General features: G+C 34.4%; 1 protein-coding gene across 1 annotated transcript; it reads left to right on the forward strand.

The window, feature by feature from the left end:
- The first annotated feature begins 171 nt into the window (after positions 1-171).
- Positions 172-15,051, forward strand: LOC137392105 (histone acetyltransferase type B catalytic subunit-like). Its single transcript, XM_068078732.1, has 11 exons — positions 172-221; positions 4,521-4,592; positions 4,703-4,778; positions 5,154-5,277; positions 8,204-8,345; positions 9,231-9,384; positions 10,731-10,838; positions 11,626-11,732; positions 12,697-12,848; positions 13,531-13,638; positions 14,758-15,051. Exons 1-11 carry the CDS (start codon positions 215-217, stop codon positions 14,917-14,919), a joined length of 1,212 nt encoding a protein of 403 aa, XP_067934833.1. The 5' UTR covers positions 172-214; the 3' UTR covers positions 14,920-15,051.
- Positions 15,052-15,062: the final 11 nt, after the last annotated feature.

Consider the following 15,062-nt stretch of genomic DNA (forward strand, 5'->3'; position numbering starts at 1 on the left):
ATAACCTTAGCGTCGTGTAGTGAAAGGTCATTTTACTCGCATAGTTTCTGTAGTCTACTTTATGGAACTCGTGACCTGTAGAGTATTGAGCTCAAAGTCTTTTTATGTGGTATTTAGTGTAAACTAAGTTTCTAGCTTGGTGTGATAAAAATGTACGGTTAAAATGATTCGCAACATCCGTTGCGCTAGATGGATTTTAGCTTAGGAGTAAAATATGGCGGGTAAATATGTAAAGTTTCACAATATAGATAGTATATAATAGTAGTTTATGACATTCATGCTGAACATTGGATTTCAAATTTATTCAAAATTGTGTACAAAGCAACAAGCAGATACATGTAGTTTTTTAATTAATGTTTAATAAGGATGACCAAAACAGTTTTCAAACGAAGTGTATTTTAGTAATGATATACAGCCCCCCTGATCCCGGCCCCTGATATAGCCCCTGAGGGGCTGTATATCATTGATTTTAGTCATAGCGAAGTGGATGTATGTTTATGGATGGCTTGGTAAATTAATAGTACAAGTATTAAGTACAAAAATAGTCACTGTGAGTGTCCTCTGCTTGAAGAATGCGAGTCAACAAGATCAGCCTGTGATTTTACATCGCTGTTGAAGCGTTTGCAGGCGTAGTTCATTTCTTGCATTATGTAACATGAGGTATTTATTAGCGTGGGTGTAGATTTGTGACTATATATATATTCTATGCTATCTTTAATGTCGTTAGTATGAAGATTGAGAGACAAATTATTATGGAGTTTGCATTCTTTAATTAGTATGTCTTACAGAAGCCCAGCACACGATTAGCTAATAGCAAACCTAAGAGCACAAACAAAAAGTGTTGAGTGTGAGCACTGAAATGACATAAACAAGTACAGTGTAAACGTGGCATAAATGCATTTGTAAACACGATGATGGGATCTATTGATAATGTCGTGAACACTTCTACTTCGTGAATTCATCATGAACACTTCTCCTTCTCTTAAAGATTGACTTGCAACAAAATTCACATTACAGTTATTTGGTATCAAAAGATTCACCATGTCTTACTCTGCTGTGTTGTAGGTGCAAAATATGTGGAAATGTGATTACAAGCTTGTAAAAGCTAAAAAACGAACAGTTAATCTTCGCCATCACGAAACCGCTGTAGATTGGAATCAATTTATTTCTCTGACTTAGTCGGACGATTTGGTTATTGTTTTGTGATGTTTTCACGTGAATTGAAAGGCCAATAAAAGGCTTGATATAAAACTTCTCGTAGCACTAGTTATGACGAACACTTCAGGTTTTACCGAAGAGCCCTTACCAAATATAGATGCTCGCTAGTTTACAGTTTTGTTTCAGCTTGATCTAATCATCTAGTCGTAATCTGATCATGTGGCCCGTACTTCCTGCAAAACAGCGTGAATAAATTCTGGAGCATTTTTCTACTATCACAGGTGACCAACAGGCTTGTCATGTTTATCAGAGGATGATATGCACTCCTTCGAGCTAAGGTTAAAAAATTAATGAATTTTTACGTTAGGTTTTGAGAACTATAGACATGGTTTTACTGAATGCGAGAAGTATATTTGTGAAAATATTTCGAAGAATGAGGTTGCATGAAAGTGTAAACAGAAGCCATCTTGTTCAATTATGTCCCATTTGCGCCGTTTTGGAACGACATTTTAATTTACGGCAGTTTCGTGATGGCGGCGATTAACTATTCGTTTTTGAGCTTTTAAGAGCTTATAATCACATTTACACATATTTTGCATCTACAACACAGCAGAGTAAGACATGGTGAATCTTTTGATTCCAAATAACTGTAATGTGAATTTTGTTGCAAGGTCAACCTTCAAGTTTTGCTATGAACCTTATATTACTGTTCTGTAGCATCTCGACGTCATGTATGGTGCACTTTAAAGATGGATTCCACATCGTGTCTGCATATTCTAGGATTAGTCTGCATAGGCTGGTGTATTCCATAAGACGACACTGTTTAAGGGCATCATATAGTATATACTTCAGCATGCCGAAAACCTTACGGGTGGTTTGGATTTTTATGTTATGTGTTTCTCAAATATGAGGTCAGTCTTTTGGGTGACACCCAGATATTTTGTTTCTTCTTTTTAAAATGTTATGACATCAAATTACCTATGGAAAATTGTCATAACATAACAACAAATATTATATTGGAAAATTGAAATGTATAATCAGTGCGCGTATGCAAATTGTTTGGTGTTACCAAACATATTATTTGTTACAAGCTATTTTTGTGTTACCACTATGTATGTCATTGTCAAATATGTGTGAAATACCATGAATAACCAAAGATAGAGTTTATTGCTATATGAACAATTGTAAGTTAAAAGGAGGAAAAAAAGTGTGCGACACGTGTACATACGCTGTACCAATAATTATAAAATGAGAGTGCGTTATCATCATAGATAATGAGAAGACAACTTCAAACAAAGAAAATGTACTTAATTGATTGTAGTTCAATGATTCCGTCGATCTTAATACACATATTAAGCTTTTGTACTGCTGCAGCACTTTTTACTTAATAGTTTGTTAGTACATCAACTAGTTTAGGTATGCGACACACATGTAAGTAGTGGCAAGGTTTTTCCCAAATGAACTAATTTTAACATAGGTGTTAAGATTAAGTTTATTTTATGACAAATACCAAATATAATTCACTTTGTCCACATAAATCATTTTGTTGTTTCAGGTTATTGTCATATATTTCTCTTCCTAATGTAAAACTTGGTTTTGTTTTTGCTGATACATTAAAAGTGTTGAATAGTGATGGTCTATTTCCTGCCTAGGCAAGAAACATGTAGCCTAGCAATATATCCCTAGTTGGACTACATGGTAAGCTATATACCCTTATTACCCATTGTGTTTGTGAAATGAATTTTTATCACTGTTACATTAGTGGAACCAAGGTATTCAAGATGTTGACACAGTTTGAATAGGTTTTCGACTTGCTAAGAGTAACGCCTTGAATACAACAAAATTTTTGAGTAGGTCTCTATTCTAGAGTGTAATGCCATTGTACCGTTTTGAACTGCGTATGCAGGTGTTGCTGGTCATGATCATTACCTAATAATGCTTGGTTGCTCCGCCGAGTGTATATTAGCAGTTTTAATGAAGGTTGGCGTGGGGCGCCTTCAATAGTTGTGACTACGAAAAACTGGTAAACTAAAAACAAGCCAAAAAATGGGTTCAGTAAGATTATCATCACTTTTTGCTTATCAAATCTTTCGTCTAGAACTTATCCTTGCCTTGAAAAAGATTCTCATTTTCTGAGGAACTCATTTTTCGGTAATACGCTGCTTCTATTATATGCAGGTCATATTTGAAGTTTCAGTCGTTATAGGTGAAATATTTGGCGGTTTATGTGATTGGTTGCGCCTTTGTCGTTGAATAATATAGCCAGGTGTGTCACTTCATGTGTTCTTCGCTTGGTGAACAATTACATTGAAATATGAGAACACTTGTGGCTGCTCCGCTGATTTTGTTTTTATTGCATCAAGTGCTGACGCAAAGTCAGATCCCTCATTAGCTGTGAATTTTTTTATTTTTGTCGAATGCCACTAATAAGCGAGAAACGGCGTAAGGCTATCCCAACAGGAGAAAATGATACATTTAGGTTTTATCACAATAGTAAAATAGGAGTTATCAGTCTAAATAAGGAGGTGACAACTTCACGAAATGTTAAATACTCGGCAATCCAAATCCACACCTACATGTATGTCATGAAATAAATGTCACTTGCAGGCGAGTGACTTCCATTTTATTCCATTTTCCATTAATACATTTGATGACTTTTGATGTCATGATATCATTATTAGCTGCTTTAATAATCTTCTACCTAATATCCATTCTTTTAGTAGAGAAAGGTATTTTAAATGCTGTATGCCAAACCACCTATTTAATTATATTAGTTCTCTGTTGTCTTATTTTTGTTTTATGAATCTTATATGACATAATTTGAAAAATATTTCTGTTTGAAATGAAATTATTGTCAACAAAGTAATGTATATATTTGAATTACCAGAGTTAAGATAACAACAAAGTTATATATAGCTGTATGATCTTTACCACCTTTACTTACCCTAAATATAGCAAATACAGGTCTCGTACGCAAATCATGCAATTCACTCCGAAAACTTAACAGTAGAAAAGTTCTAATCTTACCAATCCTCGGTGCAAGTTTTTGATTGCAGACGCATTCACGGGAGAGCTTGTGTGCCACAGGCTATATGTAAATTATCATTGCATATGTATGATGGACGCTGTACAAATATCATGTTTCTCTTCCATTTTAAATAGAATGTCATGCTTTCAGTTTTTTAAATTTGCGGGCAAAAAGGAAGTTTTAGTCTGTAAAAATTGCATTACATTTTTGTAAATACAATTGTTCTAATCTAAGTAAAACATTACAATTAACTCACTAGTGTTTGTCATAATTATTCATACAGCTACCAGTTTGTCTGACAGTAATTCTGACTTGTGTATATTCTTAATTTCAGTGACAGGTTTTGAGAAGAATGCGTTGCAGGAGTACAAGTCAGATGCTAATGAAGTTGTTCATCTCAAACTCGGTATGAAAATTGTTTTTGTTTCATACTTTAGTGTAATAGATTTAAGTTGCAGTTTTCTGTCACATAAAATGACCGGATTATATAACAGTAGTACTTTTACCTATTTGTAGTGCGGGAGGCAAAGGACCTCGAAGATGAAAGTGTTACATTCCATCCAGCAATGAGCCACCAGGTTTTTGGCAGCAGGTAGTAGATTATCCATCAGCTTTCTTGCCAGTTATGATGAAAGTTCATCATAAAGAAATCGTGAAACGAAACACTAAACTTATTTTATCTAAATAAGCCTTTTATCTGATGTGACTTTTTCATCCATTTTGAAGAAAAAGTATATTTTTTTACTTGATCTGTATTTATCATATCTAACCTTGAGACTAGCCTGGCCTGTTGATACTACTAATACTTCCTTCAATGATTGATTCAGCTATCTTTTGTTCACTGATAAAAATTTGTTTAACCTGCTTTTTTGGAGTTTTCTAAAATATTTTGTGGTAAGTTTGAATCCTTTCAACGATAAAATAACCAATAAGTGAGTTTACAGTAATCTGTATGGTTTGGTTACAGCGAGAATATATTTGGATACAAAGGACTAACAGTTGAGTTGTACTATTCAGCCTGCCGCCTTTCCACTTATGTTAACATAAAATATGATGAGATGATAAAGTCTGAGGATTTTGATGGAGTTCAAGTAAGTCACTTCTAATTGTTTCCATCTAGTTGAAATCTTAATATACGATCAAACCTCTCTTTACTATCACCTTTCCATTAAAACTTTTCAATCTGCAATGTAAAATTTGAGCAGATATTTCACTGTAACCAGAAGGAGTTTCCAGCACATGATTTTCATAATTTTACAAAACACTGCGGTTTGTAAGTGAAAGTGAGGGAACTGATAAAAATTAAACATAACGTAAAAATTGTCAAAGATGTACAAGCTAAGTTAGTTTGGATTTTACCTGGTGTAACTGAGGGTAAGGTACGACCTCTACCGCCGATTCTATGCATCGTCAAACCTATGCTTTTATTTTGTGTCTCTGCGGTAAAGTAACAAGGAATGTCATTTTTTTTTTTTAAATCTAGTTCTTTTTCTTCAAAAATTAAGCTTTGTACATAGTTTTATATAATGTATTTGTTTCAATAAAAGTGTGAAACTCGTTAAACAAGGAATAATGTATTCTTATGGGAATGTTTGCTGAAATTATGTCAAACAAACATTAGAATGAATATATTTCAAATTTATGGGCTTGAATGGATTAAATTAATTTAACATCTGAAGTCACGCTTGTGACATACATTTGTTTATCAGTTTGAAGAATCTAGTTAGAAGAACGACTATTTGTGATAAAGGTGCAGAAAATGAACAAATAAAAATAAATAGTGTGTTGTAGTCGTCTGCTCTTACCTAGTAATGTTCTGTGGTGAAGGATTTGCTCAAGTGGATTGGATGAACGCTGAGACACCAACCGCTATATCTGGTTTAGAATCTAGCTTTGGAGTTGCGAGGGTAATCTTCTGCTAACCTGATGGATTCACAAGAATTGGCGCGTGTTAATAACCCTGAGTTTAAATGCTTTATTCTGTTTGGTTATGTGGTCTAAGATTAGCCTGCTTTTTAATATTATGTGTTTCAAGTCAGTTATTGTTTTACTTAGCTAAAATTAAAATGGAAAAAAGCTGAATTGCAAAATATGTCAGATTGATGTATGGTTGAAAATGAAGACGTGGTTTTTTCGAAGGAGAACTCATCCAATACATGTTTTAAAAGTTGACTTGCAACAAAATTCGCATTACAGTTATTTGGTACCAAAAGATTCACCATGTCTTACTCTGTTGTGTTGAAGGTGCAAAATATGTGGAAATGTGATTACAAGCTCTTAAAAGCTCAAAAATGAAAAGCCGCCGTAGATTGGATTCTGTTTATTTCTCTGACGTAGTCATTACAGTTTGGTTATTGTCTTGTCACGTGATGTTCTCACGTGAATTAAAAGGCCAATAAAAGCTCAATATAAAACTTATTGTAGCACTAGCTTATGACAAACACTTCGGGTTTTACCGAAGACCCCGTATCAAATATAAATGCTCGCTACTTTACAGTTTTGTTTCGGCTTGATCTAATCGTCAAGTCGTAATCTGATCATGTGACCCAATACTTGGCAAATAATTTTTGCAGCACTTTTCGATTATCACAGGTGACCAACAAGCTCATCATGATTATCATACAATGATATGTATTCCTTTGAGGTAAGGTTAAAAAATTAAATGAATTTTTACGGTAAGTTATCACTGCTAAAAGTGACAGCATTACGATGACGATAAAACAGACGCGTAAAACAATAGACATGGTTTTGTTGAATGCGTGAAGTATATTTGCGAAAATTTTTCGACGAATAAGGTTGCATGAAAGTGTAAACAGAAACCATCTACCACAAATACGTCATATTTGAGCCGTTTTAAAAAGAGAATCCAAACTACGGCGGTCTCGTGTGGCTGCGATTAACTGTTCGTTTTTGAGCTTTTAAGAGCTTGTAATCACATTTCCACATATGTAGCACCTACAACACAACAGAGTAAGACATGATGAATCTGTTGATAACAAATAACTGTAATGTTAATTTTGTTGCAAGTCAACCTTTAAGCCTTATGTTAAGGATCTTTAGTTTATCCAAACTTGTACTACTCTTTGATATATTTAGACTTCATCAAGTTGACCACTTTTTTAAATCTCTGGTCCAGTTTCAGCAATATTTGTTTCAAGGTACTCATATGACAGTAACAGCAAGATAACAATCTCACCGCTTCATGGCAATCTATTCTTTTTCATTTATCATTATTCAATTTGAAGGAACAAGATTACTATGTGTATTTAAATTAATAAAAAATTGAGTTAAACACATTTTAAACCAACAGTAAACTTGGCGTGGTCTGGGATTTTTTATTTTCAATGAGATAGTCTGCATGTGGTTGTTTAAGGGGCTGGTGGTTCTCAGGAACCAGACAGAGTTTTGAAACCAAGTATTTTTTCAGCTAGTTGACGAAAGGCACCGAGCATATGCGTCCAAAGTTTGGACAAAGTTAGCCAAAAATGTGGAAACGCGTAGCGCTTGCGCAGACTAACAAATGTATATATATACATATATAATATTTATATATTATATATATAATAACACAGTGGGATTTATTAATATAGATTGATAATAATTCTGGTTGGTGCTCTTCATAAAATGGTATGGTACCAGGTACCCTACTCTCAAACTTACACTATACACGCTTACACACTAACTTACACCCCTACACTATCTATTTCAGATGACTGGATTACAAGTTGCGGTAAATAATTACATGCAACAACCAATTATTTTGGCATCATATGTGGCTGTCGAAGCAAACATTCAGTTATTAATCCTTTTTTTGGTGATTTTGTGTCAGTTTTTACAGATATCCTAACAAGTGACACTATTCATGATTACAAGCTGACCAGACTGGTCTTCATTTATTCCTGTTCACATTACGCAACATACACGCTGTATGCAACATGCACGCTGTATGCAACATACACGCTGTATGCAACATACATGCTGTATGCAACATACACCAGTTGGTGAGATTATTTGCAGCCTGATGATATACTGCGAGCCATATCCAAACACATACCTGCCGGGTTCTGTACAAATAGAGATACATTCTTGGCTTTGCTCGAACAGGATGCCACATTCCTGCCTTTTGGCGAGATAATTCACTCATACAAGCGAAGCAAAGGTGCCCATTCACTCTCGGTCTTATTTAATATTTAGCCTGTGTTCCTGAATAGTCGAAAAGAGTGATGAATACTTAAAGGCATGATGATTGTGCACTGTGCTAAGTTTAGTTGTTATTATTTGCTTTAAATTATTTCTTCTGATTCAGTGTATTAGGTTTCATTAAAAAAAGCATGGTAGTAGTCCCACGCGCCGTGAGAAACCATAACGGGTAATAACTATGTGCACAATTATTCTTAGAAGTGTTTAATCAGAATATAAGAGTTCGATTTCCATAAGGTGTAATATTTTTCCTAACACTCTTACCATGGCTTCGGACAGACGGACGGTCACGGCTCTTATTATAGTAAAGATTTGTTTACAGCTTTAAAATTATGACAAATGGGAAAACGACATGTTGTTTAGGTCAATTGTTTACCTCAGTATTCAAGTAGTTCACTAGGTTTCCATGTCACGCATGATGCGCAAATTTGAGCCAATCTGTAAGTTGGCCGCATCATGGAAATAGCATAAATCCGCAAGCTAAGCGAGATTGAATCCATCATACTTGCGAATTATGGAAACAGCACTTGCGAATAATGCACGTTAAAATACCGCACCAGCTATTCAATTTTAAACAATTTCAATACTTCCGTTTGTTTGCGTCACTCACGAGCGCAACGCTAATTATTAACTTATAGCGTACAATTCCTTACCTTTTTTCAACAAGACGCCATGGTCAATCCGCATCATACAAGTGTCCATAGAAACGCTTAATCCACAAGGTAGCACAACCCCAAATCCGCATGATGCGAGTCATGGAAACATAATGACTATCTTTGTCACTCTTCTAGTATGCATGCTCTTAGTTATCCGTTCACCTTACCCTGTGTTTTCCATGGCTCAGGTGGCTGCACACGCAACTTTGAGATTTACAAGAGCTCTATAGAGGTCAAAGGCTTTAGAGCTTACCATGAGCGCCTGCAGACATTCCTACTTTGGTTTGTTGATGCTGCATCGTATATTGATGTCGATGACGGCAAGTGGACTTTCTACTTGATGTAGGTATAATGTTTTATATAGCATGATATGTATATGCTGATATTGTAGTTGATATTCTGAATGCAATAGGAGCTGAAATGAAAAGAGTTTATAATTTCGAGTTAATACTGGTCATGGATCTACCAATTAAATGCCAACTATGGTGCGATTTTGAATGTTATAAAATCTCACGCAATTTTTTTTAAAGTTTGACCTGAAGGTGTAATTCATAATATTTAAAATGGTATATTTGTAATTGTTTATCATGTAAAATGGAACGAGTGAAACTAAGATTTTCCAAAAATTTGTCAGTTTTGAAATAGAAAATAATTTATTTCAAAAAAAATTTCAAAAATTAAATTAGTTGGCTTTCCTAGAGTCTAAGCATTTTACTCATATAAATATTCATAGTATCTGGAGAAGAGACAACTAATATGTTGAAATAACAAAGTTAGTCTAAATTAGTCTTAAACAAATGTGTCCACAACTATTTTGTCCATCACCGTAGGTGTGTGCCACGCTGGTGCAGCTGTAAAACCTGACGCTGATACCACCATTACACCAGATTAAATTAATTAAGTAAGAATAAGATGTCAATAAATATAAATTAAATAAAGAATTATTTAAAGAAGTAATTAAGCTCTAAAGCTAACGTGCTATTCATTAAAAATGCTCAGACCCTGAAAATGAATTTACTCGCCAAAATATTTTTGTTGGAAATTCTTACGGAACCATAAAGAGGTGAAACCACTCTGTCGATGGAGGTTTGACAGCGGTTTAGTGTATGCATTTTATGAAAATAGTTGAGATTCATTTACTCATTAAAGAATGTATAAGCATCTGGCACGCTTGTCATTGTAGCAAATTATCTTCTTCACTAAGAAATTTAATGCTCTGACAAACGCATTCTTCCCTCAAGAATGCAAAATCATTTAAATAGCAGAGAGAAGAGCAAGATAGATATTTTTACAAACCATTTCATTGTTTCAGTAACATCCCAAATAAATCAATATGTGTATCCTAAAATCTTAATCGGTCTCGGCATGGCAAGCTTCGGAGTTGCGAGAACTGATTGACCAATGTTTCTGTATTCATATTGCTTTTGTACAAGCTGGTGAACACTTCCTCATCTCTTAGATTATTTCTTCTTCTGTCAGCGCGAGGGTTCTTTTAAGCGCTTAGCCTTTGATCAGCATTCCTATCACATACGGTCACGTTTGATGGCTCATCGTAAGCGATACTAAGGAATAGGTAACTAGCTTGGAAATAATTTTGGTTGATGTAGTGGTTGACTATTGGTAATGAATAGAGCCGAGACAGCGGTATGGTGCTGGATTAGCTCATTTTTGGTTCTTCTTATTGATAGATATGAGAAGCAACAGACATCATATGGAGTGACTTTCTATCGTATAGTTGGCTATCAGACAGTTTATAAATATTATGCTTATCCTCAGCTTCTTCGACCCAGAATCAGGTAAGACGACTCCAAATCATCTTGCTATTAACATCCTTAGTTTATTTTCGTTCATTCAATTGTATAATAATCAATCAATATTTTCTATAATCGTTACACAGTTCGAGATTGAAAAAAAACTGTACATGATTTGAACTCGTGACTTTCAGCATGGTCTTTTCTGACACCACAAACTGCCAATCGACGGCTCCAATCGACCGCTTCATGGCATTTCATAATAACCAAGATTTTAAAGTTTCAAGATCTTTCATGGTTTGTGTAATGATATGAACAAATTGCATACAACCGCTAACAATTATTAGGAAGATATCATCGTTAGCTGCTTTAACAATGTTTCACCTAAGATTCGTTCTCTTAAAAAAATATATATTTTAAACGCTATTAACCAAATGTCAATCAAATCTAATGCCAAACCAGTTATTTGATTTTATCGATCATTTGTTGCCATGTTTATGATTCTTGTGTCATAAACTTCGGTAAACTTTCTGTTCGAAATGAAAAAACTGCCAATAAAGTAATTCATGAAAAAAATGTATATGATGGTAAGTAAGCCTGTACTCAGCTCCCGCTATTGGTTAATGCTAAATCCCATTGTTTTTATTTATGGAATTTTTTTTCTTTATGATATAATGATTTGTTTCCTTTAATTGCTTTTGGCTGAACAAAGATGATGGTGATTTTTCTAGCTCCTTGAAGCCCTCATTGCTATTTTTCGGTCTCATCTTCCTAACCTGTGTTTGTCATGTAATCATTATCTACAATGTTTGGAGTTGCGTGTTCTTTACAGTCAGGTGCTTGTTTTGCCTCCATACCAAAGACAAGGCCATGGAGCAGAGCTGTTAGAAGCATTCTATCGAGAGTCCTGGTCTGACAACTCCATCCTTGACATCACAGGTACTCCCAGACCTGTGGCCACATCTCTTTCTTTATTTAAATTATTATTTATGTTAAATACTGAATTGACTGAACTCCAATCACATGCGCATACCGAATAGCGTCTAACCAATCAGATCACTTGTTTGATAAACACAATCAAAATCCTAAATGACTAAGCGATGGGGTGAAACTGAGTAGAACATAGAAAAGTATAGATAATCATGTAAACACCGTTTTATCATTTTTGAACGTTTTAACAACGTTCAAAAATTTTGCGTATACTTGCATTGAGCTGAATTTTTTTACACTTTTCAATGCTTAGAACCAGTGCTAAAAATAAGTATTGACTGGAAGACTTTTATATTAGTCTAAACTAACAAAGAAGTTTAAATTCTATTAATAATTAAAAAATTCATTATTCAAAAAACAGATTTTACCAATTATTTAATATACAATTTTGGAGTTTTTTAAACATTTAGGAAAGAAAAACTTGTAATATGTGAGAATCACCAACAAAGTAAAGAATGGAGAAGTAGAATTGTTGTGGTTAAGTAACCCTAGCTACTTTTTGAAGAGGATTTTTGGAAGGTGAAAGTTAGTGTCAGTAATATGTTATTAATTGGAGGCGTGGCATTTCCACCGCCACGGCTAACCAGCTATGACGTCATTGTCTAAACTCTTATAATCTTAAACTCAGGGGTGAATCAGCTAGGCTGAACTTTGCTTTCGTTCTAGATTTGACGAATTGTCTATCAATGCATGTGATGAGAGCACATGCTATGATAATTTTATTTGTTTTCCAAATCAAATCACTTTTGTATTTATGCAAATCAAATTAAAAGTAGCTTCAATCACCACAAAGTGAATTTGTTTCAAAGATTTGGTTCATCACCGATTTGATCAAAGTCCTTTCTTATTTATACTCATGCCTCCTTACTTTATGGTCAGCCAGCATTTGCTGACAATATTATCATTTCTCTAGTTGAGGATCCATCAGAGGAATATCAGCGACTAAGGGACTTCGTAGATGTGAAGAATTGCCTTAAGCTTGACTGCTACTCTGCTGACAATATTAGCAAGGGCTTTACTAGTGCTTTGGTCAAGGAAACACAGGCTAAGCTCAAAATAAACAAGGTAAGTGGACATTACTGGTGGACATGAAACTATTACAAGAGGAAATGGTTGAATAGAATTTTAGACTGTGATAACTTCACGTTTTGATTCGTCAAAAAGCAAATTTTTGTAGCATTTAAAAAAGTTTATTAAATGTGTTGATTTATTATTATTTGTGTTTATTATTGTTTATTAAAGGTGTTCTTTCAGTTTGTTGAACAGCTCCATAGCCACAACAATAATAATTCACATTTTTTAATTTGATTGTGTTATAGCTTGTGCCAAGGTACGCCAAAATATAAATTATTCCAAAAAGAGATTACAGTAGATGAAAATTAAGTGGTCTGCTCTGTGACAATTTTTGTGAACTACCTTTCACATCTTCGGTAAAACCTCCTATTGGTGTCGCTATAAAATAACTTAGAATTTATATCAAATCTTAAATTCTTTTTTCTTTTTATTAAAGATTTGGTGACGGTTTAATTTGATGTTATTGGGAGTGGTGGTATAGTCAGCAGCTCAACTATTTGTAATGCATTGGCTCAGATGATTCATTTGTATTAAGTTTTTATTCAGATTCAGGTTAAAGACTTGTTTATTGTCATGTGACTACTTGGTTCTGCATAGAATTGTCTGCTCTTGGCATTTCCAACAAAGCTTACAACTCCGCATCAGCACATGCGTTATCGCTTGCTTATTTTAGAAACAGTGTCGACGAGTCTATGAGATTATAAAGTTGAAATATACCACAGCTCAAACACTCAAAGCTTATAGGCTTGAAGTGAAGAAGCGTTTGCATCAACCATTTCAGGTTAGTAGCAAGTCTATTTGTAGTATCTAGTATCTGAGTAGATGCCTGAAGTGGATGTCTTTTGGATGTGGTGCACTGGCTTGTAATTCGCGCTATCATTTGCTTACAATTGTATAATTGATGATATTGTGCATAGTTAATTAATTTTACCTAAATGCGCAAATTTCATGTGTTCCAATGTTAGAAACAAGCAAAAATGCGGAGTTGTCATTCCTTTTTGTATAATTTGAAAATTAATCATTTCGCTACCAAGAAATGCGTTTAAAGAGCCAAAACGTAATAGTTGTAACAGCATGACACTAAGGAACCCTCTACAATGATCAACACTCTAAATGGATGGAAAAGAATGAACTGTTATTTCATGAAATTAATGGACAATTGATGATTTTACATACAGAAAAACTTCCAATGCTTTGTCAGTATATATTTCATTAATACCCTATTATTTCTTTTTAATTCCAACAAAGTGTGGTTCTCTCCTATATAGTCATGACTACTGGTAGAGAGAATTATCAAACTTGCATTTCTCATCTATATTCTTATTATATATATATTTCTCAAAGTATGTCTTTGTGTCGTATGTCTGTCTGCATTCCGGCTATAGCTATTATTAGAATAGCCTAGCTGGGCAACAATGATGATGCAATGTCATTGCTTACCAGCATTTGAAGCTTACTAGGTTAGTGGAATTTTCCATTGGCAATATGCCAGGCCACTTGCTGGGGAGTTGTCCGGCAGCAAGTGGTAAGCAAATCTCATCACTTCGCATTGTTTATAAGCTGATTTTTATACCCGGGCAATGTCGGGAGGCACAGCTAATTTGTTATAAGCCAACTAATTTTAATGTGTAGCTAGGATAGCGCAAACTTGCTGCTTAGTAGTTTTAACCTCAAGTGCTGTTATATGAACAAACTTTAAGCAGATAGATTGGCATAGCCACTCATGACAAATGTTCTTGTCTCAATTACAATATATATTGTTGTAAAACATTGGAGACAGTTAATAATAGTGTAGCTAAAACGATCTGCCTTTTATATACCTACAATATTCTGTCTTATATAACTGCAGAAGCTTTCAATCCTTATTATATCTGATAGGTTGACTGTTTCTAATTAACAGAATAGTTGTAAAGACGTAGGAAAGATGGAGAAGGCACTCACGTCTGAAGAACATGAAGCTTTTAAAATCTCAAAAACAGAAAAGCACAAAACCCTAGAAGTCCTTTATAACGAGTGTGTGGATTCCTATAGACACATTTTAGAGCGAGTTGCCTCGTCTTGATGCTCCTTTCAAAGGTGTATCACCCAAACTACCTAGTTGCCTAGCTGTAAATTCATCCATGAATTTTACAACAGCATATGAATTTTTCTGCCAAAACTACCATCAGTTGGAACTAGAGTTTGGTAAAGTTGTACATACATTTT

Source organism: Watersipora subatra, chromosome 3, assembly GCF_963576615.1.
Source record: "Watersipora subatra chromosome 3, tzWatSuba1.1, whole genome shotgun sequence".
In the NCBI taxonomy this organism is placed as follows: domain Eukaryota; kingdom Metazoa; phylum Bryozoa; class Gymnolaemata; order Cheilostomatida; family Watersiporidae; genus Watersipora; species Watersipora subatra.